This window comes from Eptatretus burgeri, chromosome 2 (assembly GCF_056783735.1).
Source record: "Eptatretus burgeri isolate ZD-2024b chromosome 2, Ebu_testis_v1, whole genome shotgun sequence".
Taxonomy (NCBI): Eukaryota; Metazoa; Chordata; class Myxini; order Myxiniformes; family Myxinidae; genus Eptatretus; species Eptatretus burgeri.
Window position 1 is genome coordinate 19,470,501 of NC_140962.1, and position 18,547 is coordinate 19,489,047.

At 42.3% G+C, this 18,547-nt stretch overlaps 1 protein-coding gene across 1 annotated transcript in view; it reads left to right on the forward strand.

Annotated features, from left to right (window-relative positions):
- Positions 1-18,547, forward strand: part of LOC147031528 (uncharacterized) — a 100,920-nt gene that overhangs the window by 47,861 nt on the left and 34,512 nt on the right. Inside the window, exons 12-15 of the mRNA XM_085849731.1 lie at positions 1,821-1,947; positions 8,879-9,030; positions 9,126-9,253; positions 18,273-18,414. Of these exons, the coding sequence (XP_085705857.1) occupies positions 1,821-1,947; positions 8,879-9,030; positions 9,126-9,253; positions 18,273-18,414 (549 nt within the window). The remainder of the gene's footprint in view (positions 1-1,820; positions 1,948-8,878; positions 9,031-9,125; positions 9,254-18,272; positions 18,415-18,547) is intronic.

Sequence of the window (18,547 nt, forward strand, 5' to 3'; positions counted from 1 at the left end):
GACGTTGGTTGACCCAAAATTTCCCTCAAACTGAACAAGGTTGAATTTGCACGCATTGTGCGTTGGGGACCTTGGCCGGAGCCAGTGGTTTCATGATGCTGTCCAATGACCTTTGGGTGCTTGGACTCGTCAGAAGTTCCCAGCATGAGTGGTGCACAGGATGAGTCTGCGACACGCGGTGCCCAACGAGTTTCGTTTCCCGCAGCTGCAGCTGTTGCCATCAGTCAGATCGGGTGGCCTCGCCTCTCCAGGCCCGTCTGTCCGTAGGACACCGTGCAAACAGACACGCGGGTGGGCTCGGGATATACGATGTTCTGTGAGAGTTCCCTCATCCTCATCACCGCTTTGTCCGTTACCGCATCCCCTCCATCAGGTGAGTGTGCCTGCACGCACTCACTGTCCGATACTGACTGTTCCGTGTACCGAGGTCAAAACATCGGTCCAAACCACCCACATGACGTCTGCATCAGTGACTTGATGGCGGTTCGTTTAGCATGTTGATGGATTTTTCAAACTTCTTTTTAAACCTGATGCTGTTAAACTGTGAAGTTTGTTATCTTGTTACCCAATTTAATAATAATTGGCCAGGTGAATGAGATCTGCAATCTCCTGCTGAAGCATCCCCAGTGTGCCATCATGCATATTCAAGTTAATTTTGCTGAACATGCACAACTATTGGGGGTCAACCGCAGTAAGCTTGCACATCTACAAGCCGGCCGGTGACATGGGTGGTCGCTATATAATTGCATACTAGTCATACAGTTTTTGACGGATCGGGCTGAAAATTTTTGTCAGAGGTTGATTTTAGTGCGCATAAAAGCGCGGAAGCCGATTTTTGATTTTCGATTTTTTTTTTTTAATAGGATTTTTTCAAAGTCCTGTTGCTCGGCAACGGTGGCGTCCATAGCAACGGTGCTCAAAAACATACAACTACATCCTGGTATGAACCTACCAGTCAAGTTTCATCAAAATCGGTAGACTCCTCTGGCCTCCAGAGCTGTCCATTACATACATACAGACAGACAGAAAACCTGAGAATAACGGTAGTCCAGCAACCACCCAATTAAAGAGCTCTTGTGCCGTTGACCAAGAACCCACACCAAGCAACCACACTCTCTGTTCTCTCCATGTGGACAGCTTTGTTAAACCCGTACAATAATGGGGACTTCTTATGTGCGGAAGCGACTTGCTCGGTTCACCGTTTGGGGTTCATTTGATATATTATACCTGTTGAAGTGACAGCGCTTGGACTGAATATTTAAATGTAATCGAATGAGCTTGGAACCAATCTGCACACTCGTTCCATTTGGTTTTGGTCATTTTGAGCTTTGATGTGTTTGTTCTCAACATAAAGCAGAGGTTTGCCTGTATTTGGACTATGACATGAATATTTTTCCTTCCAGGAAAATGGCTTTCAATTTGGTCATTATAGACTTGGTTAAGGTATCTGGATTCAGATCTTCGGGTCTTGAGTTCAAGCCCCTGTCTTATCGGTGAATTAACACCAGGTGGGTTGACTCAGCCTGTCATCCTTCAGTCGGCAAAATGAGCACCAGCTTACTAGTAATGGGGGCACAGCCACACCCCCAGGGAATCATGCAGCCAAAGGATGCATACGAATAAATAAATGTATTTGGTCATTGTTGATCTAATTATATTTGGTATCACTGTTCAGGTTAGTCTGCTATGGGGCTGCTTGCTATAATCCTTGCTTTGGGGTTGCTTTCACAGCACTGAATCAGACTTTGGACAGGTTGCAGAGGGAAATGGTTATGCTGACTATATAATAATTTATAACATTAGGTTCCTTTTGATTGCAGCTCCAAAAGTGACATTGCCAGTGGAAAATGTGGATGCATTGGCTGATGAAGCAGTGTCTTTTTACTGCCATGTGGAGGCCATTCCTGATGCTGAGGTTACCTGGAGTCGGAACAATGTCGCAATCCGGTGAGAACTCTAAAAACAAATTACAAAGGAACAAATTAAATTTTTAAAAGGCTCTTCTGGCGAAACAGTTGCATCGGTTCTGCCTCTTAGCAGAGCTCCAGCCCCAGAAGAGCCTTTTTTTGAAGTTTAAATTGTTCCTCGCTGCTTACAGAACAGTTTTGTGTACCACAGACAGGTTAATGTGTGGCAGGCATTTCCTTTTTGTCAGGATGCATTCAGCAATAGCTGGTGTGGCACTTGGTTTCTGGTGCTCACAATAGTGATGGGATCTGATCCCAACATATATGTGTATATACACCAAAAAAAAACATATATATATATATATATATATATATATATATATATATATATATATATATATATATATGTGCATGTACATATACACTACCGGTCAAAAGTTTTAGAACACCCCCATTTTTCCAGTTTTTACTGAAATGTAAGCAGTTCAATGTACTCTGAAATTAAAGCATCGAACAAATAAAGAATTGCAGATAAAAAAGAAATCATGGAATCGTTTTGTTGCACAAAATTTAATCCAAATTTTTGACTCATCAAAGTAGCCACATTTTGCAGATATAACAGCCGAACATACTCGTGGCATTCTTTCTGCAATGGGAATCAAATATTGTTCAGAAAGTTCTTCCCAACACTGTTGCAGAAGTTCCCACAAATGTGTTGCACTGGAAGGTTGCTTTGCTTTCACCCTTCCGTCCAGTTCATCCCAAACCAGCTCGATGGGGTTTAAGTCTTGATACTGTGCTGGCCATTCCATGATTTGAAGCCTACCGTTTTGTTCTTTTCTTCGAAGGTAGTTCTGACATAGCCTGGAGATATGTTTTGGGTCGTTATCTTGCTGTAGGATGAACCCCTTACCAACGAGGCATAGACCAGAGGTGCTGCACTGCATGGCGCTGCAAAATGCTGTGGTTACCCTTTTGGTTCAGGGTGCCAGTCACTCTGTGCAAGTTGCCGACTCTGGATCCAGCAAAAGAGCCCCAGATCGTCACGCTTCCTTCTCCATGTTTGACAGTTGGTGTCACACTGAGGAACCATCCTTTCGCCTACTCAACGGCATACAAAAACCCTGCGTGATGAACCGAAGATTTCAAATTTTGATTCATCGGTCCATAAGACCTTTACTTCTTCCAGTTTTCAGTCGTCTACTGGCGGTGCTTCATGGCCCAGGCAAGCCTCTTTTTTCTTATTTGCCATCTTAACAATGGCTTTCTTACTGCCACTCGACCCGTAAAATCTTCAGCTCGAAGTCTTCTCTTCACAGTTGAAACTGAGACTTCCTTACTTCGACCAGTGTTCAGCTGTGGTTGAAGCTGCTGTCCTGTGAGCCACCTGTCACGCAAGCTGTTGACGCTCAGAAACTTGTCTTCTGGTTGTGTTGTGGCTTTGGGTCTGCCAGACCTCTTCCTGTCAGAGTTTCCTCCAGTTTCCAAGTGCCTTTTGATGGGGTAGGAAACTGTACTCACTGACACCTTGGCTTAACTTGCAATTTCTCTAAAAGAAAGACCTACACTTTTAACGGTTATAATGGTCTGTCTGTCTTCCTTTGTTAATTGTCTTTTTCTCGCCATGATGATAGCAATATACTACTTCCTGCAGTGCAATATTGTCCAAATAATGCTTCAGAGGGTGTAGCAACACAGTCTGTTCCAACACTTCTTTTATACAGACAGAGGCTTGTAACTAATCATATCAACAAAAGTTGGGACACCTGAAGGAATTGTTTGCATCAACTTTCAAGGCTTAATTTACTTCCATTGCTGCAGAACAGCTGCAGTTGCTAACCCATTACTTGTTCTCTGCAAAGGGCCTTTTGTAACAACTCTGAAATTTACATTATTTTTCATTTTTTGTAACCTAAACTTTTTTTGTTAACCTCTGGCAGTTTACCGCTTTGTTTTGTACCATTTCAGGTTATTCACTAGACTTGAAATGCTTAAATTTCAATAAAACTGGAAAATTGGGGGTGTTCTAAAACTTTTGACCAGTAGTGCACATATATATATATATATATATATACACACTTGTAGACAACCCGGTTCTACCAGCCTGCTGTGAGGGAATTAATCCCGAATAGAGTGGAATATTTGGGAAGTTTGTCAGGAATATCCTGACAGCATAATGGCAGGGACCCGTGGAAATCAACTAGATGTCGGAATGTAAAATGTGATTTCAAGATCTCAACCCCTTTCATCTTCAAGTCCTCAACCTCCTCTCCTAACCCCAAGTCCTCAACCCCAAGTGTTCAAGTCCCCTCCTCACTCCAAGTCCCCCAACCCCCTCTCCAAAGCCTCAACTCCCTTTTCCGACTCTCTCCTTTCTCTGCCTCCACCCCCTCTTCCCCAGTCCAACTCTGTCCTCCTTCTCCCCTTTCGTTTTCAAGACTAATTCCTCAGCCCCCCCCCAAATCCCAGGTCTGCAGCTCCCCATTTTTTTTCTCCAAGTCCTCATCCCTCCCACCCCCCCCCTCAACTGGAAGTCCACATAAGGCACTGACTGTTAAGACTACTAAGGTTTCTCAGTAAAGTAAATGGACGAAAAGGAAATTTTTCATTGGACGGAATTGACTGAATAACCTCTGCTTATGTATTTTTCACTTCTGGTAGGTGTGCGAACTAGTGACACTGAGCCAATACACCACCAGTGTGCTCAGAACAAAAATGTTCATAACTCGAGATTGTGTGAAAACCAGTCTCTGTAAGCCTGCGCATGCACTATCTGGACCCAAGAGCTCTTAAATGAGATATAATTCAGCATTATATGTGCTGTGGTTACAACGTTTACCCTGTTCAGACACAATCGTGCAACTTGCATTCATATATATATATAGATATGTGCATGTCCACTATCTTATGGATAAAACACACACACACAAGCATTTAAAGGCCATTTTCCCCGCTAAAGCAGGGGTTAGCCTATCTTATGGATAAAAGGTGATTGATTTTGTGCAATTATTAAATCAGATGCTAATGCCATCTGTTAGTGATGAGTAACACTCACTTACCACCCTTCTCCCTGCTATTTCATTCATTTCTCTGAAATATTAGTGTGTATACGTTTTATTGAGACGCCTGTATGTTGATGGTCGAGAAGTAACATCAATGCAGCTATCTATATGCTTATTAATTTGTTCCTTTGAAGTATCTTACAAATGTGAAACTTTAGCACAGCTCTTTGTTCCATGAAGAGTAAATAATAAATATTCTTCCTCTTTTGCACGCAGGCTATAGCTGTGGGTCACATCAATGCTGACATTCCGGCTGTTTCCATCTATGTTAGAGTGGCCAGTGAGTTCGAGCAGGAATTTGGAATTTCTTCATGGTGGCGGCGATAACTCGCTTATTTTTCAAGAAGGATGCCGTAGGATCTTTAACATCCACCAGTTAATGCCAGCAGATGAAACACCCAGTTTTACGTCCATGTGATGTAGGGCAAACACACTCATGAAACACAAGGGTGACAATTTAGAACTGGGTTGAGATTGAAACCCAGGCTACAAAGCACAGAGGCGGGTGAGTAAAATTAATTTTTCTCAATGGGACTCCAAAACAGCTCTTAGGGGAAATGTGTACAAAACTTCACATTTCAATTCTACATTGACACAACCTCTGAAATTGAAAGACAAAACAGTACTGCTGATGTGATCAAGTTAGTTCCAATATACTTATGCATGCAGCTGCTCCGGTTGCATGGTTTAGAAAGGGCATTCCAAAAGTTTTTAACCTGACCAATTTAATATCTCATATATATATATATATATATATATATATATATATATATATATATATATATATATATATATATATATATATATATATATATATATATATATAGCTCTTTCGAACCACTCACTCACTCACTGATTGATATTTAAGATTAGTACCTTCCAGGTGATGGAAAAAGATGAAATTTTGTGTGCTGATGGACATCGAAGATGGTACACCGGAAAATAATCACAGAATCGTCGAGCAACATCCATAAATGAAAATGTAAATAAAGGAAAAAAGAAAACGTGCAGGTGTGACCCGAGACAATGGAGAAGCACGGTAATTTTGAGTTCCGACAGACATCGAAGCCGATACACCAAGAATAATCACAGAACCATCAGAAAGCATCCGCAAATTAAAATATAAAAAAAATTGAAAGAAAGATAAATGAAAAAAATGCAGGTGAGTGACCCAAGACAATGGAGAAGCATGGTAATTTTGTGTGCCTACGGACATCAAAGCAGATACACCAGGAATGATCACAGAACCATCAGAAAGCATCCGTAAATGAAAACATAAATATACTAGAGGGGGAGCACTCGGGAGAGAGCAAAACCTCCGCCACCAATACTGCGAGGTCACTCAAGTGAACCTGATATCCTATTCATTCAATTTGACGTCAACAGTGCTCACAGAGTTATAGTTTGCAACTTTCCCTTTTACTTTTAACTTTTACATACTCAATTCATTCGTCATGCCTGGTGTGTTGGCGCAGTGGTTAGGGCAGCGGCTTGGGATCCAAAAGGTCCTGAGTTCAAGCCCCGTTGGGCCACTGAATTAATACACCAGAGGGTTGACTCAGCCTGTCATCCTTCCGAGGTCGGCGAAATGAGTACCAGTGTACTGGGCCGGTGTATACCCCGGTTAAAATAGGTGTACCATATCCCTGTGTCGTAAGAGGCGACCAGGGTTGCGTCAGGAAGGGCATCCGGCGTAAAACATGTGCCAAATCACTATGCGGATCGGATGATCCGCTGTGGCGACCCCTAACGGGAGCAGCCGAAAGGAGAAGAAGAAGATACTCAATTCATTCGTCATAACTAGATTCCTTGAGACAGAAATTTATTTTATGTGGGTATATCCACCTGAAGTTCTAAAATCAGCCGCAATTATAATTTTGGCATGTTTTTTGTTGGAAATCACTTATAACATGTAGAAATGCAAAAAAAAAAATAAAAAAAATCGAAATTTTGTTGAAAAAAAAGTTGCAAAATATTTTTTTTTTCTCTAAGAATTTTTTATGGGGGGGTTGGAAATCACTTAAAACATGTAAAAATGCAAAAAAAATTTCAAATATTAAAAAAAAATAGTTGCAAAATTTTCATTTTTTTTTTCTCCAACAATTTTTTTTTGGGGGGGGGGTTGGAAATCACTTAAAACATGTAGAAATGCAAAAAAAAAAAAAAATTCAAATATTTTTTCAAAATGGCCGGCATAGCGGCCATATTGGATATTGGACCAAGTCCAACATCTTATGGCATGATCCTTGGACCATACCTAATCCCCCCACCAAGTTTCGTCGAAATCTGTCGGAGTTTTTCCGTCATACTGTTCACAAACAAACAAACAAAGGGGTGAAAACAGTAACCTCCGATCTTCGATGGCGGAGGTTAATGAAAAATCAAATGTGGGTGAGCGACCAGAGACAATGAGGAAACACGGTTTGTATGCTTACACAATGTGTTAGCACACACCGCCATTATTATTATCCAACCAATTTCACAGTTCAAAGTACTCTGATTATGTTTATTTGTAAACGGCCTGTTGTTGATGTTTTCTTGCCTTGTATGGAAAGGTGCCAACATGAGTCAGTCAATAGAGTTTTGAAAATAGGAAGAGTGAGATCAGAGCATTGATCAAGTACCTCGTTAAGAAAGGGTCGACTCCAAAGGAAATCCACGAGGACATGGAGGCAATACTGAGGGATGATACTTCTTCATATGCTAAAACTGGATATCTGAATTTCCACAAATTAGAATCAGCACTGAGAATGAGTCAAGGTCAGGGAATCCCGAGGAGGCCACCACACCAGAAAAAAGCTGATGCAGTCCATAAGATTTGGATAGAAGACAGGCGATAAATGGCACATAACTTTGGGCATCAACACTTGACATTTCCAGGGGACTTCTTGAGTTGTTTCAAGTCAACCCAAATAACTTTATGAGCAGGATTACGACTCAGGATCGGTCATGGGTTCACCACTTTGATCCCGAGAGCAAAGAGCAGAGCATGCACTGAAAGCACACATTCTCCACCTTATCAAAAGTTCAGGAAGAAGGTATCAGCTAGAAAAGTTATGACCACTTTTCTAAGATACTGATGTGTGGTGATCATGACTGAAAAACCTCTGAAAGTGTGATACCATCAATGAGACGTACTGTGCTGTTGAACAGTGGTGGCAGTTGAACCATCCATCAAGAACAAATGCTGTGGAAAATTGAGCCATCACTCTGCATAGTCAAGGTCGCAGTGACCACAGTGAGCAACTATGACTTTGAACTACTTTCCCATCCTGGTTATCTGCAAATTTGGCTTCCTCAGACTTCTTCATAGGCTGTCTCTCTTCCTCCTTTGCACTTGTTGATCAAGTTGATAAGAAGAAAGAGCTTCATAGAAACTGATGATGATGATGATGATGAGGTGATCGCAGAAATGGAGTAGTTTCTGCACAAGCAGGACAAAGACTTCCACAATATGGGCATAGCCAAACTACAGCAGCACTGGACCAAGTGCATTGAACTCAAAGTGGACAATGTTCAAAAACAAATAAATAATTTAAAGGAAATTATGTTTTCTCTATCAGGCTATAAACTTTATACATGGGCCTTGTTTTTTTTTCTCAACATTTTTTGGCATGTATTGTACTTCATAATGTATTGAAAGACGACAATTCTGGCTTTATCCCAACCATGTTATCTTCATTGACAAGGTAAATTAATCGCATCCGTCAAAGATGGGTGTCAAACTCCAGTCCAATAAAAAGAATAACTAAAAATGAAGTGCACATCATTGTGTCATTGTTTCCTTACTTCATGCCTATACTATGTGGTTGAGTGCCAACTGTTTTTACAAAGCTTTGGTTTTATCTCTGGAAATTCTTGGCAATGTGCTCATTCTGTACATAAAAGAACCATATGCTTCTCTCCTAGACCATTTGATTCACGATACCGGCTGGCAGAAAAGAACCAGGTGCTGACAATTGTTAATGTGGAGGACACAGACTCTGGAGTGTACTGCTGCACAGCGGAGAACAATGTAGGCGGTGCAGTCCGCAGCTGTGGGGCCCTTCAGGTGAAGATGAGTAAGTAAAGAAAAAATAATCCAAGGAATGTGCCACTAGAAATAGCAACATGAAACCTCAACATGCAATAAAAACACATTATTTTGAACTTGCAGAGCCCAGGATCACAAGACCTCCAAAGGACATCACCATTTCCGTCGGATCAAAAGTCATTCTTCCTTGTGTCTCAATGGGAAATCCTACTCCATTAATTACTTGGATTAAAAACGACACTCTTGTGAAGGTAACAAATCATATGATAAGCACTTGGTAACAATTCGATAACATTTTCAACACGAGCTTAACTTGGACATGGATAGGTGATACAACAGACTAAGTTAGCTTATCTTCTCCTGATGATAATGGAATGTATGCTCAATGCAGAGAGAAGGATGCATTCTATCTAGTCGTGGAGGGAGAAAATGAAAAGGTCATTACTAAAATGCTATGGAGAGTATGTTGGGGCAAGATGGCCTTGTAGGGAATGTTGGGGGCAAGATGCCCCTCCCCACATACCCTCCTCGGTCCCAGTTTTGTGCTGATCTGCAGTATGCTGAACCACATGATAGGGCTCTCGGGCTGACGTTATAGTGGACAATTTAAAATTGGTTTTAACATGAAATAACTAGAGGGGGAGCACTCGGTAGAGTGCAAAACCTCCGCCACCAATACTGCTGGGTCACTTAAGTGAACCTGATATCCTATTCATTGTAGGTCAAAACGGATCAGACTCTACTGAACCACGATTGAATTAACTAAACTAGATCGACGCGCATGTAGAAATGGCAAAAAAATAAAATCAAAAATTTTTTTGAAAAAAAAAGGTGCAAAATTTCTGCTTTTTTTTCTCTAACAATTTTGTGGGGGTTGGAAATCACTTAAAACATGTAGAAATGCAAAAAAAAATTGAAATATTTTTCAAATAAAATCGAAATTTTTTTGAAAAAAAGTTGCAAAATTTTCTTCTTCTTCTCTAACAAAAATTTTTTTTTTGGTTGGAAATCATTAAAAACATGTAGAAATGCAAAAACAAAAATTCAAATTTTTTTTCAAAATGGCCGCTATGGCGGCCATATTGGACTTTGGACCAAGTCCAAAATCTAATGGCATGATCCTTGGACCATACCTCAATCCCCCACCATGGTTTCGTCGAAATCCGTCCAGGAGTTTTTCCGTAATACTGTTCACAAACAAACCAGCAGTCATAGACTGGTACTTACGATATCGTCAACTTGACCTCTGACCTTGTCTAATAAAAGCTGTCTCGAGAGAAGGTAGCGACGCAAACCAGAAGTTTCTACGATGATTCTGTATCAAAGCATCAAAAATCGTAACGTCGACAGAAGCAAAAATCTCCATTCCTCCACGCAATTATACCTTAACGTAACTCAACGACGCGTCTGCCGGAGCGCACCGCACCACGTGACGACCCGTGACGCGTCGAGTGAAATATTTTTTTAAACAATCTTAAAACGTCTCCAAAACATCCAATTTTTACCAGAATTTCGACAACCGAGTTTTAAGCGTCCTCAGCGATCGCAAAAACCGAAGACAAAATTAAAATCGAAGTTAAAACGAACTCGTAACGTCGAGGGAAGGAAAAATACTCCATTTCTCCACATGAATTTACGGAATTATGTTTGACCTCACTGTGACCTTGACCTTTGACCGATTTTGACCAAAATCTAATCAGCACTAGCCATCACCCTCCTGAATCAGGTGGTGTAATTTAACATTGGTAGCTTCTTCCGTTCTCGAGTTATCGTGCCTACAAACAAACAAACAAACAAACAAACGGAAGTCATCAATATACTTACGAAATCTAAAGCAGTCATGGATTGGTACTTACGAAATCGTCAACTTGACCTCTGACCTTGTCTAATAAAAACTGTCTCTGGAGAAGGTAGCGACGCAAACCAGAAGTTTCTACGATGATTCTGTACCAAACCATCAAAAATCGTAACGTCGACCGAAGCAAAAATCTCCATTTCTCGACGCAATTATATAATATTATTTTATCAGTCACAAAACCGTATTATTCGGCCATCCACCAACAATCTTTACATAATCTGACAGCTTAGCGAGTCAGGCATGCGACGATAACCTTTATTGGGATAAAAAAAATGACTTTTAAACATCATCTTTATCGAAAACACCGTCAGCGCGCACACGGAAAACCTTTACGTGATCAACGACGTCTCTGCTCGAGCGCGCTGCAAAACGTGACGACCTGTGACGCGGCGAGTGAAATATTTTTTATCCAATCTTAAAACGTCTCCAAAACATCTGATTTTTTTTCTTCCAGAATTTCGACAACCGAGTTTTAAGCATCCTAAGCGATCGCAAAAACCGAAGACAAAATTAAAATCGGAGTTAAAACGAACTCGTAACGTCGATCGAAGCAAAAATACTCCATTTCTCCACGTGAATTTACGGAATTATGTTTGACCTCACTGTGACCTTGACCTTTGACCGATTTTGACCAAAATCTAATCAGCGCTAGTCATCACCCTCCTGAATCACGTGGTGTAATTTGACATTGGTAGGTTCTTCCATTCTCGAGTTATCGTGCCTACAAACAAACACACAAACAAATAAACACACAAACAGAGGATGGAAGTCATCAATATACTTATGAAATCTAAAGATTTCGTAAGTGACAAACAGACGGGTGAAAACAGTAACCTCCGTCCATCTTCGATGGTGGAGGTTAATAAACATTGACGACAATAATACAATGATAAAAAAAACAAGTAAAAAAGACATAAAATGTCATATCCCTGTTGATTTCATATTTTTAGCAGCGTCTCGCGTAGTGAACGCTGCTCATAGAGAGCTCGGCGTTGTTGTTGTTGTTCCTCTTCTTGTTCTTCTTCTTCGTCTTGTGAAGACAAAACCTTAATCTCTCGGACTCGGCTCTTGTTTATACAAGATCCGGATCTCCTTAAATACTGAGCACATGTACTCATCCTCACATAGACGGTGCCTTTTGAGAGCGTCTATCATGAACTTTTAAATATATTTGGACATTTGCTTTAAAGTTTCGAAAGGTCCACGTTACTATTTAAAGATTATTCCATTTATCGTATTGTAATTTCGTAAATACATTATTTATTTCGTAAATACACGATATATCGTAAATACGTAAATACATTATGACGGGTTGCGCTATTGGCTTAATGAAGGAACGTGATGACATATCGGAAGTTGTTGTTTTTTTTTTTAAATTTTTTTAGCCGACAAAACCTTTAGGACGCTGCTCTTGGACACATTTGTCCTTGTTTCTGTATGGAGTTAAAAGGATAACCCTTATTTATGGACAACTAAAATTGCCGCCAGTCTACCAGTCAGCCACCTTTGATCAAATCGCAAAATAAAGTGAGCGGCACGTGTATGCCTTCATGTACTGTGCTTTTGCCAAGTTTGAACACATTGGGACCATGCATGTCTGAGAAATGGCTGGGGACACATTTAAATAACAAATTGGCCACCAGTCAGCCATCTTGGATCTGATCTCGAAAAAACATGACGTGCTTATGTTAGCAATCATTCATTCTCTCTGTGCTAAGTTTGAATAACATCGGTAAATGCATGTCCAATTAATAGTTGAGGATGTATTCAACATCAAGTTTTTTTCAACTAAAATGGCCACCAGTCGGCCATCTTGAATCTGATCTAGAAACAATATGACTTGCTCATGTAAGCCAATATTCCTTATCTGTGTGCCAACTTTGAACAAGATCGCTAAATGCATGTCCAAGAAATGGTTGTTTTTTACAACTAAAATGGCCGCCAGTCAGTCATTTTGGATCTGATGTCGAAAACAAATGACGTGCATATGTGTACCATCATGTCTTGTCTTTGTGCCAAGTACGAATAAAATCGGTCCATACACATCTGAGATATGGTTGCGGACACACACATGCACGCACGCACACACAAAAATCGACACCAAATACAAAAGCCCCCATTACAGACTCATTCCAATGGAGGCTAATAATATATAATACCTAGAATGGCAATTGGTAGAGGCAATACCTCCGCTGGGCTGAAGAGATTATTTTTGTATCCCACTAATAGGCTGGACCTTAACTCTGCATCCAGACCTTATCCAAAATCTAATTGCTTTATTCTTATCACCTATTCAACTGAACCACCAAGTTTCATCTGGATCCATCCATAACTTTTTGAGATATCTAATATATAATTTGAAGTATTTGTTTGTTCCTTTGTTTGTTTGTCTGCACGTGCTTATCTCCTGAACGGTGGAAGATAGGGGGAAACCTCTGGCCATCCCCCAGGCAGATGTCTGGCCCATCCCCATCTCCTTGAGATGCCGATCAACCTGCTGCAACCATGAGGCACGTGGTCGGCCCATTGGCCTCCTCCACTCAGGAGACTCCCTCGCTGAGAGAATCTGATGAGCAGGATCAGTGTCAGGAAAACGAGCCACCTGTCCATACAGCCGCAGCTGATGCTCACGGACTTATGCAGGTAACAAATCTCATTTAAGTCTCTCTCAGCAACCGCTCGTTGGACACAAAGTCCGACCGGCGATGGCCAAGGATTCTCCGATGAGATCTGGTACCAAAGGAATTAAGTCTCACATCCATAGAGCAAGACTGGAAGCACCAAGGACCTGAATACTCAGACTTTCACCCTCCCACACAGATACCGGCAGCGCCACCCCCCATGATCCAGTGAATCCATGACTCCCCAGGCCCGACCCAGATGTCTGTTGACCTTTGGCTCATAGCCAGCAGAGACATGAATATCATTGCCAAGGTAAGTGAATCTCTTCACGACCTCAACATCCTCACCACAAACAGGCACAGACAGGACAGCAGCATCCAAGATGTCATTGAAAGCCTGGATCTTAGTTTTGACCCAGGAAACCCATAATCCCAGCCTCTCAGACTACTCATTCAGCACCCCGAGGGCCCCCAAAAGGATATCTAAAGTCTCTGCAAAGATGACTGCATCATCTGCAAAATCAAGGTCAGAGATCTTGACATTCCCAAATGATGCACCGCAGCTTGATCTCTCCGACATCCTCCCCAGAATCCAGTCCAAACAAGTGCTGAAAAGTGTGGGGGGCAGTACACACCCCTGACGAACTCCAGTAACAACTGGAAATAAGTCAGAGATGGTACCACCACACTTCACAGCACTCTCAGTACCAGAGTAGAGTTCAGACATCAGATCAATCAGTTTTGGTGGCACCCCACGAAGACCAAGAATCCTCCAGAGGGAATCCTGATTCACTGAATCAAATGCTTTGCAGAGATCAACATAGACGGCAAGCAGCCCCTGCCAAACTCTCGTCTGCATTCGGTGAGGACCAGAAGAGCAAGGATGCAGTCAATCGTTGACCTCTTTAGTGTAAAGCCTGAATGCTCTGGACGCCGGTGCTCAAGCAGATGGTGGTGAACTTTATCAAGAATTATCCAAGCAAAGACCTTGCCCGGCACTGAAAGCAGCATCACCCCTCGGTAGTTGTTGCAGTCTTGGCGATCACCCTTCCCTTTCCAGAGAGGGACAACAAGGCCCCTCTTCCAATCGGTTGGGATGATGCCTGTGTTCCAGGCAGAGCACATAACTGCATGCAATGACATGAGTGGAGCATTTTTACCAGCCTTGAGAAGTTCAGCTAAGCATGGATGCCACAGATCCCTGGAGCTTTACCCCGTTTCAACCGGTTCACCGCAGCCTGTGTTTCCACAAACAAAGGTGGACCACAGTTGATTGGAGGGTCAGCAACAGGCATTGTAACACCCCTGACGTCCAACTTGACAGCTGGTGGATCAGCCTGGTACAACCGCTCAAAGTAACCGGCCCAGTGGGCCTTCACTTTGGACTTCTCTGTCAAGAGCCTCCCACCCTCCGCTCTCACTGCAATTCACCAAGGGATGGGCTTGGATGAACGCAATGCACGAATTCCCCTGTAAGCAGTAAGAGAATCATTTGACCACAGGTGATGCTCTACCCTTCAGATTCCTCGCACATAGGCCTCCTTGTCCACCCTCAGTGCACATACAGTTTTACGCCTCAGCTCCCTGAACAGCTCAGCTCTGCCATTCAGCCTGGCCCTGCGACTCTGGTCAATGGTATCCAGTGTCCCTCGAGAGACAAAATTCTTCTTCGCCCTGTGGTGAGTTCCAAAACTTCCACCGGCAACATCAAGGACGGCGGTCTTGAAGGCACTCCACAACTCTTCAGGATCTCCCAAAGCACCCAGACAACCCAAATGTCCACTCAACCTGTTCACAAACTCCTCAGCTACCCTCTCATCTTTGAGCTTGCCAACATCCAGCCAAGGCTGGGATAGTACCATTCTCCTGGATTTAAGTGCAATTTAGGAGTTGCTACAACAAGCCTGTGGTCAGTATTGAGTGAGGAACTGCGCACTCCGGTAGACCCTGCAGTTCTGGATCTTCCTCCAGCAACCATCAACGAGCAGATGGTCAATCTCCTTTGCCACACCACCATAATTGGAATGCCAAGTCCAGCGATGAGCTTGTGGGCGCTGAAACGATGAACCGGCCACCCTAAGTCCATGACTTCTTGCAAAGTCAAGGAACTTAGTGCTATTCTGGTTCCAGTTCCAGACCCATGGGGACCAACACATGTCTCATAACCATCCCTATCAGTTCCAGTCGATGCATTGAAATCCCGCAAGACTAGAAGAATATCTCGCCTGGGGCACTGATCAACCACAGACTCGAGTGTGGCGTAGAATGCGTCCTTCACAGTGAGATCATTCGCCTCAGTCAGAGCATAGACAGAGACCAGGGAAATGACACCCAAGGAGTGACGAATCCTTTGTCTCCTGCGCTCGTTGACCAGTGTTACCTCAATTAATTATCATTGGAGTCAGCTTATTGGACACAGCTACAGCAACTCCTTGGGAATGGTAATCATCAGAGCAACCAATAGTTGGTGTAACCACCCGCCATTATCTCACGACAATCTGGTCTCTGAACCTCAGAGAGAGCTGCAATACTGATGCCCAAACGCTGAGCTCAGATGATAACAGAGACAAGTGATCATCCTCTTGGGGATAGGACATTCCAGGCACCCACCCGAAGGGACCGCCTCAGGTTAACCCAAGGAGACCGCCGTCTGGTGGACGACACCCCAGCACCACCCCCGACACACTCTCTCACAATCTGACCCGGCAATGTTACCCCGTGGTTTCCCTCCTATCATCAAAGATTGGGGATCCCGAAGGCTTTGCCCCAATCCCGTCATCCAGTAAGCTGCACAGGAGGTACTCCCATGAGTGGGTTTTAAGATTTTTTTTATGCTTCGAGAATGTTTTGCGGAATGAAGGGTTTTCCGGTGGCCGGAGTGCAAATCCTGACACCAACCTCCTGATAAGAAGTAACCCAACTGCAAGACGACGTTCGCAGACACAGTTGGGCACAAGACATAGATGGCCGTTCGCTCACAAGGAGCTCCTTCGCCCTTTGACAGGTCTTGTTTTTAATCCTGCTGGGTGTCGATATCCAAACACCCTCCTCACCAGGAAACCTGGTGGGGGAGACGGTTTAGTCGCCGACAACCCGATCATGGAACAGGTTAGTACAGGTTTACATGGTACTTGGAGCAAATCACAGATCTGATCTGGCCTGACCTGACAATTGCTTGTAAGCTGTTATAACTTCAGATAAAATAGCTTACGTAAGTACGTGTGTGTGTGTGTGTGTGTATGTGTGTGTGTGTGTGTGTGTGTGTGTGTGTGTGTGTGTGTGTGTGTGTGTGTGTGTGTGTGTGTGTGTGTGTTGTTATATCTGGCTTCCTTCTTGGAATTACGATGCAGTAATTGGTCTTTATTTTGATTTCAACGAAATCGTACACATTTTGGACTCGACCGATACAACCGATACAACATCACAACATGAGTCTTTTGGTATATCCATCTCTCTTGGAAGAAGTGAATTCTTGCAGAAATGTTTCTGTGAGGCTCACTTGGCTGCGCCTGGATGGGTTTGAGCGTGGTGTAGTAGTGGCTGAAACCCGAATCCTATCCAGGTTCCTCGTGATGACTCCAATTCAGTATTTTGTCTTCGGTTTGATTATGGCATCATAAATAACACACATCGTAAAAACACAAAATCTAATCAATCAGCGGTGATTTTGTCACGAAACAACACAATTCGTAAATACACCAGTAAGTTGCAAATATAACAAAAGCCCCCATTTTGTAACGATATTTTAACCAAAATATTTACATTCATTAATTGTCGTGACAAGGAAATTAGATGAGAATTTTAATTCAGACGAGGTCTTGTTAATGTGATGACCATGTATTTTGTATTATTACCTCCATCATTGAAAGTGAAGGAGGTTATGTTTTCACCCCTCTCGGTCTGTCTGTTTGTTTGTCTGTCTGTTTGTCTGTCTCTGTGCAGGATATCTCAAAAAGTTGTAGACTGATCTGGATGAAATTTTGCAGACAGGTTCGGTTTGTGACAAGGACGAACTGATTACATTTTGGTGAAGTTCTGAATTTGGATCCGTATCCGATAATTATTTAAGTGAATCTTCGCCATTGAGAGATTGGGCTAAACCAATATATCGCACGATATCTCAAAAAGTTGTGAACGGATTCTGATGAAACTTGGTGGACACGTTGGGTGTGACCACGACAAATGGATTCGATTTGGGTGAAGATCCGAATCTGGAACTGGATACGAGACTTATTTAATGCTGAAAGGGATTCTTCACCATCAATAGATTGGGCTAAAAACGATATATAGCATGATATTTCAAAAATATGTTGTGTCGATATGTTCTTGTAGATCAGGCATTACCTGGTGGAGGTATGTACTCTACCGAGTGCCCTTCTAGTTTAAAAATGGATTGGTAAAAAGGTTAAAATGGCCTACACATTCAATTAGTCAGACCATTAATCCATAGATTAATTAATCCATAGATTAATGGTATACCTTGTAATCCTGGATAGAAACTGCTGACTTGCAGAGTAGACAAAGAGCAGTTTTGGTCAAATACCAATGACATATGCGCTGCTGCTTCTTGGAACCAAAGAAGTTTTCTCTTGGCTGTTGCACATAATGGAGCAAATTTTGTTTCGATGTGATGATAATTGAATTTGCTTGTAATTAACAGCATATAACACATAATGATTTACAGAGTTGAAAAAATGGCTTGCATCACGTTTTGGAAATGACATCTTGGAGTGCAGGATTAGCTTCACAACAATACATGCAGTCCTGCTTCCTCAATGCTGTATCTGGCAGGTCAGAGGTCGAGTGGTCTTACTGCCCTCAGGGAACTTGCGAATACACAATGTGCATTTGGAAGATGCTGGGAGATATCGCTGTACTGCAATAAACAGTCTTGGAGAAGCCTTTTCCAGTTTCGCCCATCTTCGAGTACAACGTCAGCCAGCCAATCTTCTTTTACTCTCTTTATGTTCTGTTTAAATAAGTATCTTTATATTTCTACTTTACAGCTAATTACAGGTTATTTAAAGAGAAACTATAACTTCCAGATAGTCTCCATTGACTCGTAC